The sequence below is a fragment of the Antechinus flavipes genome, chromosome X (assembly GCF_016432865.1).
Source record: "Antechinus flavipes isolate AdamAnt ecotype Samford, QLD, Australia chromosome X, AdamAnt_v2, whole genome shotgun sequence".
In the NCBI taxonomy this organism is placed as follows: Eukaryota; Metazoa; Chordata; class Mammalia; order Dasyuromorphia; family Dasyuridae; genus Antechinus; species Antechinus flavipes.
The window spans coordinates 65,238,441-65,260,580 of record NC_067404.1 but is presented as its reverse complement, the minus strand read 5'-3'; the positions used below and the strand labels follow the sequence as shown (position 1 = coordinate 65,260,580).

Sequence of the window (22,140 nt, the reverse complement as noted above, 5' to 3'; positions counted from 1 at the left end):
GGAGCTGGGAAAACCAGGGTTCACATACCACCTCATATACTTTAATATCCATGTGACTATCCTTTTTGTGTCTCAGTTTCTTCAATTGTAAGATGGAGATAACAGCATGTGCTTCACAGGTTGCTCTATGGATCAAATGGGCTATCATACGGGAAGTACTTTGCAGATGTTAAAGCCCAACATAAGTGACTTCTCTCCAGGATTCTAGCTTCCTTCTCCTGGGCCTCAATGCTAAGGCTTCTCTTTTGGCTGCTTTGCTTCTCATTTCCTCACCTAGGTGAAGGGCAGCAGAACGTAACAGAAATGGAATTCTGGGCAGTCTGTTTTCCTGTCCTCTGAAACTCTGGTGAGGAAGGGGACTGAAATCTGATGTATTAAATAAAAGGATTATCTTTGGATCTCCTTCCCCTATGGTAAGAGGAAGGAATCTTTATCAATACTGTGTCTAAGTAATGACTGGATGTAGCCTTTGAGGCTCATGATTCATAGGATCATAAAATCTCTTTAGAAGCAATTTCAGAGTCTAGCCAGTAGCTAAATAAGATTCCCCTCTCCTGGATACCTGCCACGTGGTGACCCTATCCACCGTTGGTTCAATGACCTCTACTGAATACAGAGGTGAGGAATGGTCAAATCCCCTCCTGCTCAGATGAATACAGAGAGGCTTGGAGAGACTTACATGAACTGATGCTAAGTGAAATGAGCAGAACCAGGAGATCATTATACACTTCAACAACGATATTGTATGAGGATGTATTCTGATGGAAGTGGATTTCTTTGACAAAGACTCAGTTTCAGTTGATAAATGATGGACAGAAGCAGCTACATCCAAAGAAAGAATACTGGGAAATGAATGTGAACTATTTGCATTTTTGTTTTTCTTCCCGGGTTATTTATACCTTCTGAATCCAATTCTCCCTGTGCAACAAGAGAACTGTTCAGTTCTGCAAACATATATTGTATCTAGGATATACTGCAACATATCTAACATATATAGGACTGCTTGCCATCTAGGGGAGGGGGTGGAGGGAGGGAGGGGAAAAATCGGAACAGAAGCGAGTGCAAGGGATAATGCTGTAAAAAAAAAAAAATTACCCTGGCATGGATTCTGTCAATATAAAGTTATTATAAAATAAAATAAAATATATAATAAAAAACATTTTTTTAAAAATCCCCTCCTGCTCTCTAGCAGCTTATTTGACTTTTTGATAGCCTTAATTCTAGGACTTTTCCTTCATATCAATTCTAAATCATTGCAATTTGTATCCATTGACCCTAGTTCTACCCTTCAAAACTAGACAGAACAATTCAAGCCCCCATTCAAGTAACAGCCCCTCAAATCCTTGGAAGATGTAACCCCTTAAGTTCTGTCTTTTCCAGGATAAACATCCTCGCTTCCTTCCACATATCCCCAACATGGCATCTCAAGGCCCTTTATCCTCCCATGACCCTCCTCTAAACTCTTTCCAACTTGTGAATATCCTTCCTAAAATGTCATGCTTAGAATTGAGCACCTAACTCTCGATGTGACGCAGGTGGGATGGAGTACTAATATTATCACTCTGCTACCACCACAGGTCCAGACACTTCTGAACATTGACATATCTGTGATGTTAGTGATGTAGGGGAGCAAAACATATTCACTCTTCATTGTATGACCCTTGATCACGTCTTTACATAAATCTTCCATAGGTTGTTGATCTACCATGTCAGGAGCATTTTGGATTTCTTGATATTGGGTGGGTGGTAATGAGACATGTAGGCTTTTCATCAGTTAAACCTCACTTTCTGCTCACGAGCTCTCTGATATCATTTTACGCCACTTCTCCTGTGTGATTCCTCAATGATAATGTCTTGCAACCTACTCACACCCACCATGAATCACTCCAGTGCCCTTTGGGTGACTCATAATTTTAATTTTTCAGAAACTGTGCTATTTTATGACTCAGTGTCATACAACTTCACTAAAAGAACAATAATATCAAAAAAAATCGGGCCTTTCTTTCAGCTGGAAGCTTCGGGACATAAAAAGCACTGCATGATTCCTAGAAACAATCCAACTACTCTCCTTCTCCTATTCAATTCTGGGGCAACTTCACTGTTCATACATAGTGTCTGTCAGAGATATTGTTAAACTAGTTATATTAGTGTATGGTTAAACCAGCTCTACGGGGTGTCCATTCAACTATGTAGCATAATAATCTAGACAAGAAGTTTTCTTCATCCACTTAGGTTTTTATGTGAATGGTTAGGCTGAACTCTTTTGAGAAATTTTTGAATCTCAGTTTAGGAGGCTTTTCAGTATTCTAGTTCTAGATGTTATTAGCAAAATGTCATTTGCCAATGGGAACGTGAAGAAACCTCAGCATCTACAGGGAGTCTTTTTCCACTTTTGTTCCAAACTGAATATCCTCCATGATAGTGGCAAACACCTTTAACAAGCATATATTTCTCTATTTTATGTCTCATTTTATAGTAGTAATTAGAGGGTTGGGGAAGAGGTTTTCTCTATTTTTTAATCTTTCAAAGAATCTGGGATGATTCTGCGATGTGCACTGAAGGTATCGGAGGAGAGCCTCTTAAGGCAGCATTTTATTTTACCAAATCAAATACATAGTCAGCGATGTACACAGTGGGATCTTATATTCCATACGATTTATTTTCTACAAATTATTAATCTCTACAATTATACTCTCTATAAACTTTAGTCAATGTGATTGTAAAGATGTAGTCTGTTGTAGAAGATATAATAAATTAACAAATTATTAATCTCTACAATTATACTCACTATAAACTTTAGTCAATGTGATTGCAAAGACGTAGTCTGTTGTAGAAGATACAATAAATTAATAATAAATTAATAATTTGTAGAAAATAAATCGTCCAGTATGATACCTCCAATGCACATTTAAATTTTGAATTTAATTTGAATTAAATTTCCCTAAATTTAAATTATAGATTAATAAGGATTTGGATTATTCCCAATTTGGGAATTATGATTAGAGTTATTTGTATCTATTTCCTTACCTGTGCTGGAAGTAATGGCAGTCTGATTAAAGATAGCAGCATTCCCAGGTGTTGTTGTCTATTCTGAAAATCATGCTTCACCCATATCATTAAAGCATGGAATATAGATTCTTCATCTGGCACGTTAATGTCATCACTAGACATGAGTTTTGCAATTTCATTAGCTGGAAGTAGAAGAAATTCCTGGTTCTGTATCACCTCTACGAAGTGTTCCTTAAAAAAAAAGCAAGTTATTTTAGTGAGACTAAACACATTTTAACTCCACATCAAAATAGTACATCTCAAAACATTTGAAGGGAATAAGCCTATGAGGTAGATAAAGTGATCCAATTTTAGAAGCAGGGAAATAAAGGCAAAGCATGAAAATGATGAAAACCAATACTAAGTTATGTACATTTTCCACATCACAAAAACGTCACGCCCCTAATCCTCAATGTGGAAAGGATAATTGTATTTGATCTTAGAAGCAACAGGGAGCTACTAGAGTTTTTGAGTAGGGGTGTGACTTGCACTTTAGGGAAAACCAGTTTAGTGCCTAAATGGAGAATGGAATGAGGTGGGGAGAAACTTGAGGCAGAAAGACTCATAGGCAAAAAATCCTAATATTCTTTTTTTAATTAAATTAAATTTATTTTAATACTTTTCCAGTTCTTTAAAAAATTTGTTTTTTAAAATTTTTGAGTTCTAGGTTTTCTTCCTTATCCCCACCCACAATTAAGAAACTACTTGTAAAGTTATGTAAAACATTTCCATAAAGTCAAGTTGTGGGGGAAAAACATATATCCAGAAAGAGAGATATGGGGGGGGGGGGGGGGGGGGGGAGGGGGAGGAGGCGAGGAGGGAGGAAAGGAGGGAAGGAGAGTGAGAGGGAGGGAGGGAAGGATAGAGAGAAAAAGCTTCAATCTGTATTCAGACACAATCAGTTCCTTCCTTCCTTCTTTGGGTATAGATAGGAATTTTTATCATAGGTCCTTCAGAGTAGTCATGGATCATTGTACTGATGAGAATAGCAGTACAATTGGTCATCCCAGAACAATACCATTATGTTGTATATGGTTCGTTTCACTTTGCTTGAGTTCATGGAGGACTTTCCAGGTTTTTTTTCCCTGAAAACATCCTGCTCAGAATTTCCCTTAGAACATCATAAACATACACCATAGTTTATTAAGCCATTCCTCAATTGATGGCCATCCCCTCCATTTCCAGTCCTTTTTGCCCTGTGAAGAGAGTTGCTATGAATATTTTTTGTACATATAGGTAATTTTCCTTTTTTTCTCCTGAATCTCAAGTAGTGGTGTGGTTAGGTCAAAGGATATGCATGAATTTATAGCCCTTTGGGCACAAATCATATTTTTGATCATTTATCAATTACCATGGCTTTTTTTTTTTAATAAATCTGATTCAGTTCCCTCTACAAAACAGTAAGATTTGAGGAATGACATTGAATATTTCTGCGACCAGAAACAAAACTCTTGCTTGGGAACCCAAAGGCCATAAGACTCTGGGTACATTGGTCGGCTGGTCCTTGGATGATCCATTCTATCTCTGTCCCTGACTGTAGCCTCCAAGTCTTTCCAGTCTAGTAGAACTTATTAGAGTTTGAGATCTATTGTGTAGATTTCAAAAGTTAAGGCTCATGATGAAGATTTGCATGAAGGTTCAATAGCTTGTTTTCTATAGTACCAGGCATACAACCCACAGCTTGTATATAAAGAATATGGAATGTAAAATTGGGGGACGGGGGAGGAGTCCTACATCTGTTCCTCTATTACTCAGTCATTAAATATTCAAGGGTTCTATGGATTGAAGAAATGTGAACTCTAAGAATGTGGAAATATGACTAGGTAGATACCAGAACAAGAGAGGATTTGGATGCTACACTACTAGGCCTATAGTCTCCGTATCTCATACTAGTCTTCTGAGTAGTAAAAACAAAAAAAGAGACCTTGCAAAAAGGGGCTAAGTTTATTACCTTATTGCATCACTCATTAAATAAGGTAATAAGGAACAGAGATGTTAAAGCACTTTAAAACATTAAAATCTCTATATAAGTAGAATTATTAATATTATTGTAATCTAATTTGAAAGTTGTATTGCTAACATTTGAGCTATATTCTCTACCTCTCTCCTCAACAATGATCCTACCCATTGTACTTTCCCCAGTAACACCTTGTTAAAAAAAAAAAACACTTTAGCAAAACCAACCAACACAATGACCATGTCTGACAGCATATGCCACACTGTGTGCTCAAAGTTCTCCAAGAAAAGGATGGAAATCGTTTCTAGAAAGTATTACTATTATTATTAAAATGGTTTGTAATATTTTCTGCCAGAAGCTTGAGTAGTAGAAGAGGGACTGGGTTCAATGAGTCATAATGACTGAATCAATGAAGTCTGGATGCTTGTATATCGGCCTAAATAAATTTCTTTATGTTGGATTATCCGTGCACAGTATCTCAGTGTATGAAATTGCAAAGAAACTTTCAATTAAGTTTAAAGACTATGATACAAACTGCCTCTGCTCTGAGTGGCAAGTTTTGCTTGTCAGTTTTGGAAGAAACTTCTTCTTTACTCCATCTTAAATATTTTCTTTGTCACTGTTATAGTTTCTACTCAATTTTGTCTATCTAGCACATCCATTTCATGAAACTCATTCAATGATTAGAGTACCCTTTGTGAAATCCTCTGTCGATAACACTAGAATTGTAATTTAATACATAAAGGAGTTTCGGATTCTTATTCAACACCAAACAATACATCACAAACATTTCATTACGGCATGTCTCTCAGTTACTTCAACAGTGTGCACATTATGAACAAAAATAGCTGGGGCGGGGTGGGATTAAAGAGGACACCAGCATTGCATTTTAATGCACATCCTGCTTTAACACTGCTTCAGTCACATAATAGGAAAAGGAAGACAAATCCATTTGGAGCTACAGAAATAAACTCAAGCTGTTTATCAGAAAATGTTTTGTCTGCTAGAGTCAGATACCAGGCAGGAAACCGTTAATATTCAAGCTTTAAGAACTGAAGTAATCTCTCAGGAAGTTCTCATGTTTGGCTTTTGTGATGGGGTTCATCGCTGAACTATCTAACTGCAAAGTCTTTCTTTAGATTAGAAGGAATCAGCATTTAGGGCAGAGAGATAAAAATAGCCTCTTTAAATGACACATTTTCAAATTTGAGTCTGTCACAAGGCAATTCTACTCATAGTGTCACTGTCTGCTGAAGTATCTTGGACAGTTCATATTTGCTACAGTCTCCGTGAAAAAGACAGTTGCTTTAACCCACTTCAGAGACTATCTTGTGTAGAACTATCATTGTTAAGTATAGTCCACAGTCCTAGAGAAACATTCTCATTTGGTCGAACGAATGAAAACAGAAATGGTGGCTGAACTGGCCTGTCTCAACACCGACATCAGTGAAATATCTTTGCTTATCATATCTAAAATCTTTTTGGTTCCCTTTCATGTATATTCCTTTGCCTTTAACTCTGATAGTATCTTTCACTTTGTCTAATCTGAAGAAAAAGAAAGAATAAATTCTACTGGAGGTTTTTGTTATCCTGAAATAGTTATCGCCTGATTTGTCTTCAGAGCAAGATGTCCTTTGTATATATCACTTCTAGCAGGGGACAACAATGATTTATTCTTCATTAAATCAGGGAAGGATTGGCATTTGTAGGAATGTTGCATTTAATTTCTCTTATTTAGGTTTCTTCTCTGCCCCCGCCCTATACTCTCTTTTTTGTCTTATATTCTCTAATATGACTTCAGGGAGAAATTTTGTGGACAATGAGAAATCCTTGGGAACCATTTCATACAAATATGTAATTGTCCATTACTCTTCCTAGTGGGATTAGTTGGATTTTAGAATTCCTATAATTTAAAGGACTGACTTAGTTCTTTACAGCTGCCCAGAAACTTTTTTTCTTTTATATTATTATAAAACATATAGCAAATATACTTTCAGAAATCCAAGTTGGGAAATTCTGAACCCATTTCAGTTGGTATCAATCCACTCATACTATTAGAGTTCCTTACTTAAGAAAAGAATACCAAAAAAGAATGGAAAATAACAGTGTTCCTTTCAGGAGCCAGCTCCAAATGAAAAATTTGAAATGTTATAAAACATTGTTAAAATCGGGGCCTATTAAAAAAAACCTTCTTAATATACACACAGTTCAAATCCTAGTTCTGCCACTGTGACAACTTGGCCTAGTCACTTCATCTCTCTGTGCCTCAGTTTTATCCTCTGCAAGATGAAGGGTACTTGATAAGATGATCTAGAACATCCCTTTTACCTTTAGGTCTATAATGCTAGAAAAAAAAAATCAAGCTTTCGCTAAGAAAGTCACTAAACAGTATATATGCTTGGACAGCATTACCATGACTAGGTTACCTATGCCAAAATGATCAAAGAAGAAAAGAATCCTCATACACAGAAGTTTATAGCAGGTTCTGTGGTATTATCAAAGAATTGGGCTAAACAAATTAGGCTAAGTGTCATGGACTACCATTATGGTATAAAAAAATGACAAAAGGAATGGTGTCAGAGAAGGGAGCAGAACTGAGGAGAACAATTTATCCAACAACAATGTTGTAAAGATATATGATTCTGAAAGATTTTTCAAACTCAGTGACCAAGCATAATTCCAGAGGACCAATAATGTAGTATCCTCTGCGCCTCCTGAGAGAAAGGATGAATTTAGAATACAGAACTGAAACATACATTTCTGGATTTGGCTAATACGGGAATTTCCTTTACTTGAACATACATAGGTACATTCTTGTAATAATATTTGTTTAGAGAATTTTAAGATTTTTTCCCAATTGGGGGGGGGGGCAGAGGAAAGAGAGGAAATGGATACAAAACGGGCTTTTGTTTATTGAAAAAAATAAATTAGGGGCTGCTAGGTGGCGCAGTGGATAGAGCATTGGCCCTGCAGTCAAGAGGACTCGAGTTCAAATATGGCCTTACTAGCTGTGTGATCCTGGGCAAGTCACTTCACCCTGATTGCCTAGCCAAAAAGAAAAAAAAAATTAAAAAAAGGAACCCATATCTTCGCAAGGTTCAGTTCGAGGCTATGCTGGACCTTTTGTTTTTACAAACTGGAAGGATAAAATTTGGGCATAGATAGTTGGCGTGATTAAAAACCCCACAAACCAGATAGTGAGTTGCACAACCTGCTAAATTCATGGCAAAAGAAATGAAGATCACTGTGCTTACTTACCATTGTATATTCATGCGCCACCTTCAGGAGATACATACATCCCTGTGCATCGCCAAATGAGCGGATCCCTAAGCAGTTGCAGGGATGCAGCTGCTTGATGAGGAAGTTGCAGCATACGTCAATAACTTGAGAAAGTTGAAGGATACAGGCTGCAGACAGTAGATTTTCTATGGTTTCTTCCTTTAATTCTAAGACACCTAAATAAATATATACAAATGTAAACACACACACACACACACACTGAGGATTGCTTTAAGGGATATTTAGCCTAGAATAGAAAATCCCCAAGTCCAGGCTAGCTGTCTTCAAGTTTCTGAAGAGCTATCAAGGGAAAATAGATTTGACCATAGGTGGGAGAACCAGGAGAAATGGGTAAAAGTTTCAAACCAACAAACTGAGGTTCATAGTAAGGTAAAAGTTCCTAACAATGGGAATGGCACAGTGGAAATAACAAAGTAAAAGACTTGGATGTGTACTCATAGGAGAAGCTGTGTGATACAGTGGAAAATGTCCTTGATTTGGGGTCAGGAAACCTGGATTAAAGTTTCATTCTGCCTGTTCCATCCTGGATAAGCCATTTAATCTGTCTGGGCCTCAGTATCTTCCTCTGTTGGCCAAGATGGCTTCTAAGTCTTGTCCTAGTTCTGACAGACTAGGATCCGAGGAAGTGGGGAAGTAGAAAGCACATACAGTTATTTCGAGTTATTTCATTACCACTTCTTCAAATGGTTGGGAACTGGTGCCAAAAGATGTTCTCCTCAGATAGGGGAGGGAAAGGACAAAACTTTGATCATTGCTTTTAGCTTTGGGAACTGGGTGAAGTGATGATTACCTGTATAAGCATAGTGCACCAAAGCCTTCAGTGCATCTGGGTCTATTCCCTCCATCTTGACCTCCTCTTGTTTGGCTTCCAGCACATCATTAGTAAACATTGCAGCAAAATAGTCTGATGCAGCACTCAGCACCAATCTTGAAATAGGAATATTTCAGAAAAAGTCAATTAATTGATCTATCATATTACCAGAAACCATAAAATTCAACTTTAGATCATAGGTGAATCTGCCTTCCACATAACACTCTGTAGGCTTATGAAAGTGTTGATGACCATCAAAAGGGAAACTAAGAATGTGGGCAAAGAACTACTTTGAGGACCTTTCTGTATCTTGGCTTTTGTTCAGTCGATCAAATGCATGTATTTTGTACCCATTATATGTCAGGCACTTTGCTTAAGCACTGGGGATACAAACGTAAAGAATGACACTGTCTCTACTTGTAAGCCCTTTGTAGGAAAAAATGGACTTTCTTATTCAGGATCTTTTCAAAGCTATAATCAGTCCCACCTCTCACTTTCCAGGAGGCTCTGGTTTGTCTGATATTCTGATTATTGCCATAGCAAACCAGAAGTGACATTAAAGTAAACACTCTTTCCTCATGCTTGAGGATTCTTGCAATCTCTCCTCCTTACTTCCACTTCCCTCCCCGTGCTGAAACTGTTCAGCTCAAGTAGAGCAACGGACCTGTGGGCTGGGATTGTGTGACGTCCAACGATGAGGAAGACATCACAGAGCTGTTTCTGCTGGAGGTAGCTCTCCATTTTGCGGATAGTCTGCTCTGCATGATTGGTGGACTGAAAGTACTCCTCAGATCCATCAGAATTCATTCCTAAGGCTGGACAGTTATTCACAGGTAAACTGAAAGGAAGAAGATCAAGAAAAGGAATGGGATTTGCTGCATCTTTTTACAAAGATTTCTTTTTCCCCAGTAAGATTTCAAATCTCCAAGAATTAAATCCTACCAAATACCCCAAACTAACATTTCAATGTGTTTTCAAAATTTAACAGTTTTTTTTCCCTGAACAGCATTAACAACTTCACATAAAGTAGAGTAGGCCAAGTAACATTTTGATTTGAAGGGGACCAAAAACAGATAGCCCTTGATTCATACATAGCTAATAGAAAGTAAAAAACTTGAAAAAATGACTTTTTAAATGATGTGTTTGTTATGAATGTTTTCTCCCAAATATCTAAGTATTTGGTGGAGCTGTGAATTAATCATTAATTAATTAATAATAAAGTCATTCTGGAAACCAATTTGGAACAACGGCCCTTAAATCACTAAATTGTGCATACCCTTTGACCCAATAAGACTACTACCACGCCTATGTACTGCAATGAAATCAAAGGCAGAGGAAAAGTTCCCATACGTACAAAAATATTTACAGCAGCTCTTAGTAGCTTCTGGTTGGAAAGGTATCCACTTAGTGGGGAATGGGTAAACAAATTATGGCATGCAAACAGAAGGGACCATATTCTTGTCATATGAGATAGTACAGAATGGTGTAAACAGAAATCAGAGATCAATTTACATGCTAACAATAACTTTGGAAGACTTTAGAGCTCTTTTCACTACTATGCTGACCCACAAGTCCAGAGGAGAAAGCACACCATCAACTTCTTACTAGGCAGAAAAGAGCTTAAATGCAGAATGAGGTACGAGAACAATATAAGAATCTCCTTGCTGAATTATGCCCATCTTATGATGGTTTTATTTTTTTAATTATTCTACAATAAGGAGACAGAATAAATGCTTGGAAAAATAAAATATGTTTTAAAAGCTAAGTCTCCCGCTGTATAATAGAAGTACTAACTTGGCTTAATTCAGTCAAATTCTCTCAAATGAGAGAACAAAGATATGAACCAAATCTATTATTCGTTTCCTGTGCTTTGGGACTGCCTGTCATCATTTGGGAATTAAATGAAATCCTATCAGTGGCCTTTGTTATCTGCCTTCTTCCATTCTTTGGGACAGGGCTTTTTAAAACAAAAACAAAAACAAATAAACAACCACCCCCCCTCTACCCCCCTACCCCTATCCCCCGCTTTACTTGAAGGCTCCCCTGGCACAATAAATAAAACTAGAAAGCAGTGAGTTTTACTTCATCCTCACTCTGTACATGGATTGGACTGTTCTCCACTTTTCTGTGGCGGGTGGTAAGGCAGTTAGGATTAAGTGACTTGCCCAGGGTCACACAGCTAGGAAGAGTTAAGTGTCTAAAGTTAAGCTTGCATTCAAATCCTTCTGACTCCAAAGCTAATATTCTATCCACCTTGCCATCTCCTCAATCTCCACAGGTTAACTCAAGTATTCATACTGGGTTCCTCGTATATAAGACTAGTATGTAAGTATGTTAGTCTTTAAAGAGAAGGTATTTTGTAAATTGTTAATGCAGTGTCAAGGATGCTAGAATTCTAGTCAAATGACTCGGTTGCAAATTCTAGCTCTGCCGATTACTAGCTGTGTGACGCTAGGCGAGTCACTTAATCTCTGTCTGCCTCGTTCTCCTCATCTGTAAAATGAATATAATAATAACACCTACCTTCCAGAGTTATGGGGATCGAAGGAGGTAATGCTTGTATTTAGCAAACCTGAACATGCTCTAGAAATGCTGGCTATTGATGAAAGCTCAAGAGGATCAAGGTAACACAAAGTGGTAGCTTTACTAGTTTGTCTCTTTGTTTTTGCTATATTAGAGGAAAGTGGGAAGAGGAAAGAAGGGAGAAGACCACTGTTAGGGATGGAGAGGTTAATGATAATGGATGGCGAGGTTAATGATAATGGATGGCAACGAGAAGGTAGAACTGCCCCTCATTTTGCTTGTTTTCTCTGCCAAGGTAAATGGAATTTAAACTGGTAAGGAGAGAACAAATATGGCCAAAAGGGAGTTGAGAACTGAGAGAAGGAAAAAAGACAGTAAGCGAGCACCAAGCTACCCTTCCCACTGACCCTGACCAACTTGCACATTGTGTAAATTTTCTATGAGAGATTTACAAAAAAGCCATGGACAAAAATAATATAGGATGAGAAGGGCATGGACCAGCTGTGATCTGTATTGGGGAGAGAACACCTCCACCAAGGAGAATCACGTGTTCTTTAAAATAAAGAAACAGCAGATTGATCTCTGGAAAGCAAATCTCTGACTGCAGTAAAGAAAGCATGATCACTCAAAATTATATAGAAGTTCTAAAGGTGAGAAAGCACTCAAAACGCAACTGATATATTCATCTAAATATATGAAAATAGATAAAGAACTCATGGCGTTGGATCTCTTAAATTATGACTGCCTCAGTTTCATCGCTCAAGCTTTGTATCTTCTAAGACATTTCTGGTGATGTGTTTATATGAAGATGTTCGCTTCTTAGAATTTTGTAATTGCAATTATCATCCTTCCTCTAGGAGATGCAAATGAATTGTTATTGCTTGCCACAGAAAGAGCCTCACGTATACATGTTTACACACACACACACACACACACACACGTTATATTAATAATTAAGATCTTCCTTCTCTTTTTAGGATCTCTATGTATTACAAGGTTATTCCTTTTCCCCTAGACAAGTTGAATTAGCATTCTTATGTCGAATCCCAAGGGAAAAAGTTATAAGCACATCCATTAGAGATCCTTTGATTCTTGCTAAATATATCGACTCACAACTGTTTTCCAGGAATTCTTCCTGAACTCTGTGAGAAGACTCATATCCAAACATATCATTATACCTATGCAGTTATAATTTCTTCTTTTGCTTTCATCCCTCAACCCTATGACAAAGCCTTCTCTGATTTTCCAATTTAATAAAGACATGTCCAACTAGATCCAAATGGTTCTATATTACTAGATATCACAGATAAACCATCCATATCCCTCTTCTTGTACAATTTTGAGTAAAAGAGAAACAATTTAATCCAACATTGTAACCCATCTATCAATTACTGTACTCAGGAATCCCAAAGCATAAATCTGGAAGAACCAGAACATTCCCAAAAGAGAAAGCACCCCTAGTCCATGACAGAGATGTTATTCTACCTATATTAAATGAGAAATCTTGGAAAGCCAGCTTTGTAGTAGTCACACCACCACCTCAGTCAGCAAGCTCATTTGGAGGCCTGCAGCATTCTACTCCTGTGTCAAGCTGGCAGAAAAGAAATATCTTTTTATATATCTCCCTGGAGAGTTACATGGATGTTTTCCTTTTCCCCTTTTCAAAGTCAGATGCTGATTTGCCAAATCATCGGTCATTTCAAGAGGCTTTTGCTGCTAAATGTAGATGCTCAGAGAGAAAATTCTCAAAATGACCTCATTTCCTCACATAATCAATCAAGACTAGAAAGGTATTTTAGTGCTTCATCCAATCCAACTAAGTACGTAATTCCAACTATAACATTCCAGAAAAGTGTTCTTCCAGCCAGATTTGAAAAATCTCAATAATGGGGTACTCGCTAAGTTCATATGGCAACCCATGCTATTTTCAGCCAGCTTTAATTGTGGAAAAGTGGTTCCTCCTATTGCAACAAAATGTTTCTCCCCTGTGACATCCATTTAGATAATCTGACAGACTAGTTGTCATTTGTTTTCCTGCTCCCTTAACCTAAGGAGCCACCCAGGTAAGTCAAACACAGATCTCTCAACTTTCTTAAACCAGTTTTAAGTTTCCTTATCATAGGACCCTTCAGTTTCCCGCCTTAGACTCCCCAAACCAGTATTCTACCAAGTGTACATTGGTTACAATACAGAGTACAGCAGAATTGTCACTGCCTCTGTGTTGGACTCTAGACTTCTATTATTATAAGTGATCTAGCAAATATCTGAAAGCTTAAGTTCACATTAGCTATTTTTGTTGCCATGGCACCTTACTGATCTAGATAGGGCTTGTAAGCTCTTTTTTTCAGATGGCCTGCCAGATTTACCCATTCTATACTGGTGCAGTTGATTCTGAACCTCAGTACAGGACTTTATATTTATTTTTAATAATAGCTTTTTTATTTTCAAAATATACGCAAAGATAGTTTTCAACATTCACCCTCACAAAACCAAGTCTTCCAAATTTTTCTCCCTCCCTCTCCCTACCCCCCTTCCCTACACAGAAAGTAATCCAATATATGTTAAAAATGTACAATTCTTCTATACATATTTCCATATTTATCATACCACACAAGAAAAATCAGATCGAAAAGAAAAAAAATGAGAAAGAAAAAACAAGCAAGCAACAACGACAAAAAGTGAAAATACTATGTTGTGATCCACACTCAGTCCCTCTAGTTCTCTTTCTGGGTGTAGATGGCTCTCTCCATCACAAATCTACTGCAGTTGCGCTGAATCATCTCATTGTTGAAGAGAGCCATGTCCATAAGAATTGATCATCTCATAATCTTGTTGTTCCTGTGTATAATGATCTCCTGGTCCTGCTCATTTCACTCAGCTCAAGTTCATGTGAGTCTCTCCAGGCCTTTCTGAAATCATCCTGCTGATAGTTCTTATAGAACAATAAAATTCCATAACATTCATATACGATAACTTATTCAGGCATTCTTCAACTGATGGGCATCCACTCAGTTCCTTGCCACTACAAAAAGGGCCGCCACAAACAGTTTTACACAAGTGGGTCTTTTCCCCTTTTTATTATCTCTTTGGGATACAGGCCTGGGTAGAGATACTGCTGGATCAAAGGGGATGCACAGTTTGATAGACCTTTTTGCATAGCTCCAAATTGCCCTCCAAAAAAGTTCAAACAGTTCACAACTCCACCAAACAAGCATTAGTGTCTCAAGAACTTTATATTTAAACTCACACATTCCATCTTGTGGGAGAGAAGCTATTGTTCAAGTCTATGAAGAGCTGCCGGGAGCCTAACTCTGTTATGTAATGCACTGACTATTCCTCCTGAATTAGTCTGCTAGTCCACCTGTTCTAAGCTATTCTCTTAAGCTGAAGAAAGTTAGCCTATTGATATCTAATATCTGCTTTTAGTAAATAATCTATAGGCTTTGAAACTCCTAGACTGGCTGTTAAATTTCTTTGACAAGACTTTATTGTTGATTGTTATGGTGACTATCCTAGTGTGCACTGTTTTTTCTTCCTCAAATATACTATGACATTTGACAGGGAATCACATATAGATAGCTTTATAGCATCTCAGCTGTCTGACTTTTGTTTTTAATTTAAAATATTTATTGATTTCTCATTTACATCTAGCCTTCCTTTACAAATGTATTTCCTTTTAACAAAATAATTTTTAGGAGGAAAAGAAGCAGTTCATTAAAACTAGCAAACATATTAATCAGATGTGATGCTATCCAATGTTCTACATCTCTTACATCTTGCATTTTCAAAGAACAGATAAAGGCACATTTTCTCATCTTTTTTGGAGGGACAAGATTGGTCATTACAACCATATAGTGTGCAGTTTCTTTTTGTTGTTGTCATTGTAAATTATATTGCTGTAATTATTATATATTTTGTTTTCCTGATTATCCTTATCTCACTTGATAGCAGGTCATATAAGTTTTCACATCACATTTGTTTAGTAATTCACTATGTACCACAATTTAATCAGTCATTTCCTAACCAATGGGCACATACTTAGTTTGCAGCTCCTTGCTACCAGAAAAGTTCTGATATGAATATTCTGGTGTCTATAGGAATTTTCTTTCTCTCTTTGGTTTCCTTGTGGTATTTCTAGCAGTTGGCTCTCTGAGTCAAAGGATATAGACATTTCAGTCACTTTCTTAGCATCATTCCAACTGCTTTCCAGAATAAATACTTGGACCATTTCATATTTCCTCAACTAAATTTGTAACACTTTAAGTTCAAAGATGATGTCCTACAGCACTTTATACACTCCACAGGCCATAGCCAAATATTTTACACAAAGAACTCAGCAAAATAATTGCTGATTTGAAATTCAAGAAAATGTCACTCATTTAAGTGCTGTATATCAGTGTTTCTCAAAGTGTGATCCAGAGGTCCCTTAAAACCTTTTGGGGGGTCTGTGAGTTCATAGGTTCTATGAGGTCAACATTATTCTCATAATAACATTAAAATATCTTAGTTTTGAATACAGTAAATATTAATAATTTAAAATCACATAAACAAAAGCTCTTGTGGGAATCTTCAATAATTTTTAAGGGTGTAAAGAGATCCCGAAACTACAAAATTTAAGAAATGCTGCTTTACCCCCATCTTTTTTGTTGTGGCAAAGCTTTAGAACATAGAGGACAGAAGAATCATTTCCAAGTTTTAGCTCCTGCTACAAAATACAGCCTTTTTTCATGGTCCTGTCCTCTCATGGCATCATGGTATGGGAGATGATCCTGAATTCTCCCATGTAAAGAGGAATTGCTAATAGGCACTACTAACATAGTGTCTACAAGGCTAGGCCTAGGGACCATATGTAGAGCAGGCCAATGAGGACCAAGGGAATTAAGTGCAAAGATGTACATCACTGGGATGATTCTAGCAGATAAAGTTGTTAGTGATAGCAAAGCTCAAAGACTAAGTCAGAGAGGAGGGGAGTGAGAACTGTGTAGGAGTGCTCTTGCACACAAGAATTGCTTAATTGTGCTGAATTGGGTGTTGGCTCATGTTACTGGAATATTTGAACAAGTATTATACATAAAAAGGCTCATCTTAATCCAGAATAATCTTTGCAAAAATTTAGCATCTCTTTTCTCTTGGCATGTTTTGTTCTGAGAAGCCACATATTTTATTATGATATGCTTCTATGATTAGATAACAATAGATAGAACTATATACCACGATATGTTAAATTATTCAAAACATATTTTGCTCTTAGCTAGAGGCTGAAATAAGGATGGCATTTGCAACTGAGAGAAGAAAATTAAAACGCCAAATCAATGATCTAAATCAGTCTATGTTTGCCTACATATATTCTTGGAATGGAGTTCAAATGAAAGAAAAAAAGCATTTTCTTAAATACTCGTAGGTCACTGCACAGTATACAAACTACTTCTCTTTCAAAGAATAACACCATTTAGAATGAGCTAATATGGAACTGAATGAAATGTGTCATGGAAGTCTTGCAGCAGAGATTGTGGGTTTCAATCTTATCACTTTAAAGCAAATGCTGACATATGTTAATTCTGACAATAAGGTAGAAACTGTTTTTGTTTTTTATACAACCAAGTAAAACATGGTAAAAAGAAAAACATCTAAAATTCTACTTTGCCTAGGCCAGTAATATTATCAAATGTTCATTTAATCCAAAGTATGTAAATGAAAGGAGGTTAGGCAAGCTAAGGAATCTGAAAGCATTTCATTATTCCAGTCTCACTCATATAATGAAATGAGTGTTAGATTTAGAGTAAGAAGTTCTGTATTCAAATTCTACTTTAGCTACTTAACTATGGGTCTTAAGGGAGCTAATTAAGTACTCTGGACCTCATTTTTCCTTATGTAAAATGAAGAAAATTAGATTAAATAACTTCTCTTTAAGATTTCTAACAGCTTTAAATCTGTTAGTGGAAAAGATTATCATTGTCAGGCATTTCAGTAGTTACTATTTTGCAGTTTTAGAAATGTTTTTGTCCAATCTCATCATTAATACTTACATGATAGATATTAGGGAAGGTATGTTTTTACTACATACTTCCTTTCCTCTAATTTTTTGGCAAGATAATGAGGATTAATTGACTTAGCTAAGGGTCACATAACTAGTAAGCTTCAAGTGTCACTACGCCACCTATCTTCATCATCTTTGGGAAAATTCATTTGAATTGAGCAATTATTTATTAGCTATCTTTTATGCTTTACTATGGTTTTTTAAAATTACTTATTAGTTTTCGTTATTTACTTTTTATTTAATGTTTTATTTTTTTCTCTAGTTACATATAAAACAATTTTTACCATTTGCTTTTGAAACTTTCAGTTCCAGATTTTCTCCCTTCCTTCCTCCCCATTCCTCCACTGAGAAGGCATATGTGGTGTTATACAAAACGTTTCCATAAAAATAATTGATATTTAATTTTATAAAATTCTGATTTACATTTTTTTCCCTCATCCCTCCTTTTTCCCCCTCCTCAAAACACAAACAAAAAACAAACAAACAAAACGTAGGTCATACGTGTTCAATCACATTAAACTTATTTCCATATCAGTCCGTATTATGAAAGATCAGAATAAAAGGAGAAAACCTGTGTTACTTTTTTTAAGGGGATTTACCTTCTACTGGAGTTTATAAAATATCATAGAAAGAAATATAATTCTAGGAAATTGAAGTGAAAGAAGGCAGTAATTACATCTAGAACAGGAAGGGCTTCACAAAAAATGGGGATTCTCAGTTGAGTCTTGTGCAGTTTCTTAGTAAGCAAGAATGGGGGTATGGGAGTATACCTCAGGCGTAGGAGATCACCTTTAAACACGGGAGAGGAACATGGGTAGATGAAATTTGGGGAAAAGCTAGTACGCTAACGAAGTCAGCATTTCTAAAGTCACGTAAAATAGGAAAAAAGGGTAAAGAATGGCAGGCAATATATTACCAAAGGCTTTCAATGGCAGGCTTAGGAGTTGGCATCTCATACACTTTGGATAGGTGGGGGCTGCTAGGAGAGTGAAATAAGACTTGTAGAAAATTATTTCAGTAGATGGGTGGGGGCTGATTGTAGAGGTGAGAGCCAAGGACTTGGTGAAGAGAATCTAGGAAAAGGGTCACTCCTGATTTCAAATGAAACTGAAAGGGGTACTTGTGTGGAGTACCACACAAACCACTGGCTCATCACTTAAAAGACCCCACCACAAGCTGGCGATTGGGTAGGGGACCTGAGACTCGTGACAAAACTACTCAACTATCACCCTCACATACATTAAGAAAATAAGAACTCTTCATTTAAGCATATCATTCATGGGGAAAGAGTTGAATACCTTGACAAGTAGTGGATGAGGACAATGAGGAGGAAGAGGACGACTATGTAAATCTCTAGCCTCCAGTCAAGAGAATTCTTGCAGAAAGGAGCCAAAGTCACGAGGAGGGGAGGAAGTAGGAGAAGGGGGGGGAGGGGGGGAGTACCTTAGCCACGCCCTTGCTTTGTAGCCAATCATGTTGTTCGTTCTTAGCCTGTGGATTTTGTGGGTGGGAGGGTGAGTGAGTGGGACTGTTTTCAAACTCTTCTGCGCCTGCGTCACCTCATAATTTAGAAAACAGCCCCTTGCTTTGTGTCGTGTGCAGAGGCCCACTAGATAATCCAATCCCATCCGATCCCAACAGAACCGATTTGAAAATTTGGGGTCTTGGGAGGCAAGGCAGGAGGTCTCCTTAGGCCTTATAAAGAAAGCCTGGGAAGCTGGGAGGCAAATGTGAGTTGGGGGGTTTTTGGGACATGGGGGACAATGAATGAGGGGCAGAAAATAGGGAAATGAGGGGGGAAAGCCCCCAGTTTTTCACTAAAGATAATTCAGTAAAGAAGCTAAATGATAGAAGTGCAAAGAAAGAGGAAAACAACAGTTTCTGCTATCAAGAAGATCTCGTTTTGAAGGGGAAGGGGATGCCAATAATTATATAAAAATATATATAGTGTAGAAGGAATATAAATTCCAAAAGCCTGAAAGTGAGGAGGATATCTGGGGCTGGTAGGTCACTGTGATAGTGCTCCTGCAGAAGATGCAATTTAATTTGAACCTTAAAGAAAGCCTGGGAAGCTGGGAGGCAAATGTGAATTGGGGGGCATTCTGGGCATGGGGGACAAGTGAGGGGCAGAGAATATAGAAAAGTGTCACGTGGAAGGAAAGCCCAAATAGGCAAGAGCATTTGGAAGGGAATAAAATATATGAAGAATAGTGAGGGGATAGGATGGGAAGGAGTTTAAATGCCAAAGAAAAAAAATTATTTTTGGTTTCTACTATCAAAGAATATTCATTCTTGTGAGGAAGGAAACATGCCAATAACTACCAAAAAGATCCACTAAAAGTAATCTTAGGGATGGCACATGTTAAACCTATATTGGATTACTTACTGTCATGAAAGGGATGGAGAAAAATTTGGAACTCAAGATTTTGCAAAGGTGAATGTTGAGAATCGTCTTTGTATATATTTGGAAAAATAAAATACGATTTAAAAAACAGAATTGAGCCAAGAAAAAGTAGTTTTAGGGAAAATATTAGTAGAGAAGGGGATTAGGGTAAAATAACCCTCTTGCAGAAGGTATGATGGAAAATGAGTCTTTAAGGTAACCAGGGAAGCTAAGCATAGATCACTGAAAAGGTCAAGAATTAGTAGATGGAAGGGATGTGAAAGGGAGTGTAAAGTATAAGAGAAATGGAAAAGTAGGAGGGAGACAGGTGGGGAAGGACTTTATTTTTGATGCTGGGTGTAATGATGACCTGAGTAAGAGAAGGGAAGCTGGTTGAGAAGGGGTCAACAGCCTGGTCAGATAGAAACTTGACCAAAATTCACTTAAGCAGCTAAAGACTGAAAAAGATAATTTATACTGGCAAGGAGCTTGAAGCAGGGGCACCAATAAGAAAGCTATCACAAGCACCTTAACAGTGGAGACTCTGAGTTGAGAAAAGCAGCTATTGACTAGAAATAGTGCATAAGCAGAAATGCAAGGCTAGACCACACATGGGCTAGGCATGTGGGAATAAATGAGAATGAGAAATGGAGATTGATCTGTGGTTGGGATCTTGTGATTTGGAAGATGGTGCTGTTATTGATGAAAATGGAAAAGTAAGAGTAAAAGGAAAGTTTTTGGGGGCAAGAAAATCATTCCTATCATACTGATTTGGAGGTGCCTATGGGATATTCCCACTAAGATGTCCAGAAAGCTGTTACTGAGGCAAAACTGGAAATGAGAGAGATTAGAGCTGAATAGATTGATCTGAGAATCCTCTGAATAGGAAGGATCATGGAATCCATGTCTACTAAGACTATTGTTAACTTTGGAAAGAGCAGTTTTATTGAATGCCAGATCGCAGAGGAAAGATAACGGAGTCAGCGTGAAGAGGGGAGCCCTGAAACTCTGAAAATCATTGAAGGAGAAAATCTCCTTCAACTCTGCCTCAATAAGGGATCCTGCCCCAAGTCCTTTTTCCCTTAAATGAATTTGTTTTGACTGCTTGAGGGGGGAATTTAGAGGGGACCCCCAAACTCTAAAAATCGTTAAAGGAGAAAATCTCCTTCTACTCTGCCTCCAGGGAGGGACCCTGCCCCAAGGACAAACAGTTTCATGTTTGTTATCTGGGTGGGGTCGGCTCATTCCTGCAACTCATTGAATTCAATTCAGATTCTAGCCCTAGCTGAAATCCAGGGAGGAACCAACCTGGGACTCCACCCACAGGCCCCCTTTAGCTAAATCTCTCATTATTAAAAGATCCAAACTAAAATCCTCTCTTTGCAGAGGTTCCAAACATGCCATGCTATGCTATGCTTGGCACGCCAAGGGCTTCTGCCCACTGGAATACTCTTTCCAGTAACATACTCTCTTTATCCTCACCTATTTCCCTAACCAGACTTTAACCTTACTTCCAATCCCCATTATAAACCTCTTTTGTCAATCTAAGTTTTTGGGTCTGTAAATTTCTTTACAGGGAGCCTCTGCGCCATCAGAAGGGAGTCCCCAAAACTCCCTACCCTTGCACCGAAACCTGCCCTGAACCCCGAACCTGCCACTAGACCTCATTTAACTCCCTGACCACCAGAAACCTAATTTCATTTGGGTTCCCCAAATCTAAACCTTATCAAGAGAAGTAGAGCCACTTACTTTATGAAAGCTTTAGTAAATTTAGTTGGAAAAAGAATTAGAGATGCAGGATTATAGCTATGGATGAAGTGAGAGTCGTTTTGGGCATCGTGTTCGTTTTTTCATTTCCCTCCCAGTGACCTCTATATCCCCATTAAAGCAATAACAAACAACAAGGAAAAATGTTCAAGTGAAGGCATTTTTAAGCATGGGAGAGAACTGACCATGTTTATAGACAAGAAGAGAAAGGATACAATATATAGTAGAAATTAAAGATTAGAAAAGATGGTCAATAGGGGGGAGAGTATCTGATGGAACAGAAAAGGGATGAAATTGTATTTGTGAGGGGTTTA

The 22,140-nt window shown here is 37.6% G+C and overlaps 1 protein-coding gene across 1 annotated transcript in view; it reads right to left on the bottom strand.

Moving 5' to 3' along the window:
• The window catches only part of KLHL4 (kelch like family member 4), a 176,105-nt gene that overhangs the window by 33,390 nt on the left and 120,575 nt on the right, over positions 1-22,140 (bottom strand). The window contains exons 2-5 of the mRNA XM_051967934.1: positions 9,781-9,954; positions 9,096-9,232; positions 8,264-8,460; positions 3,028-3,240 (exon numbers count right to left, since the gene is read on the bottom strand). Coding sequence (XP_051823894.1) covers positions 3,028-3,240; positions 8,264-8,460; positions 9,096-9,232; positions 9,781-9,954 — 721 coding nt within the window. The remainder of the gene's footprint in view (positions 1-3,027; positions 3,241-8,263; positions 8,461-9,095; positions 9,233-9,780; positions 9,955-22,140) is intronic.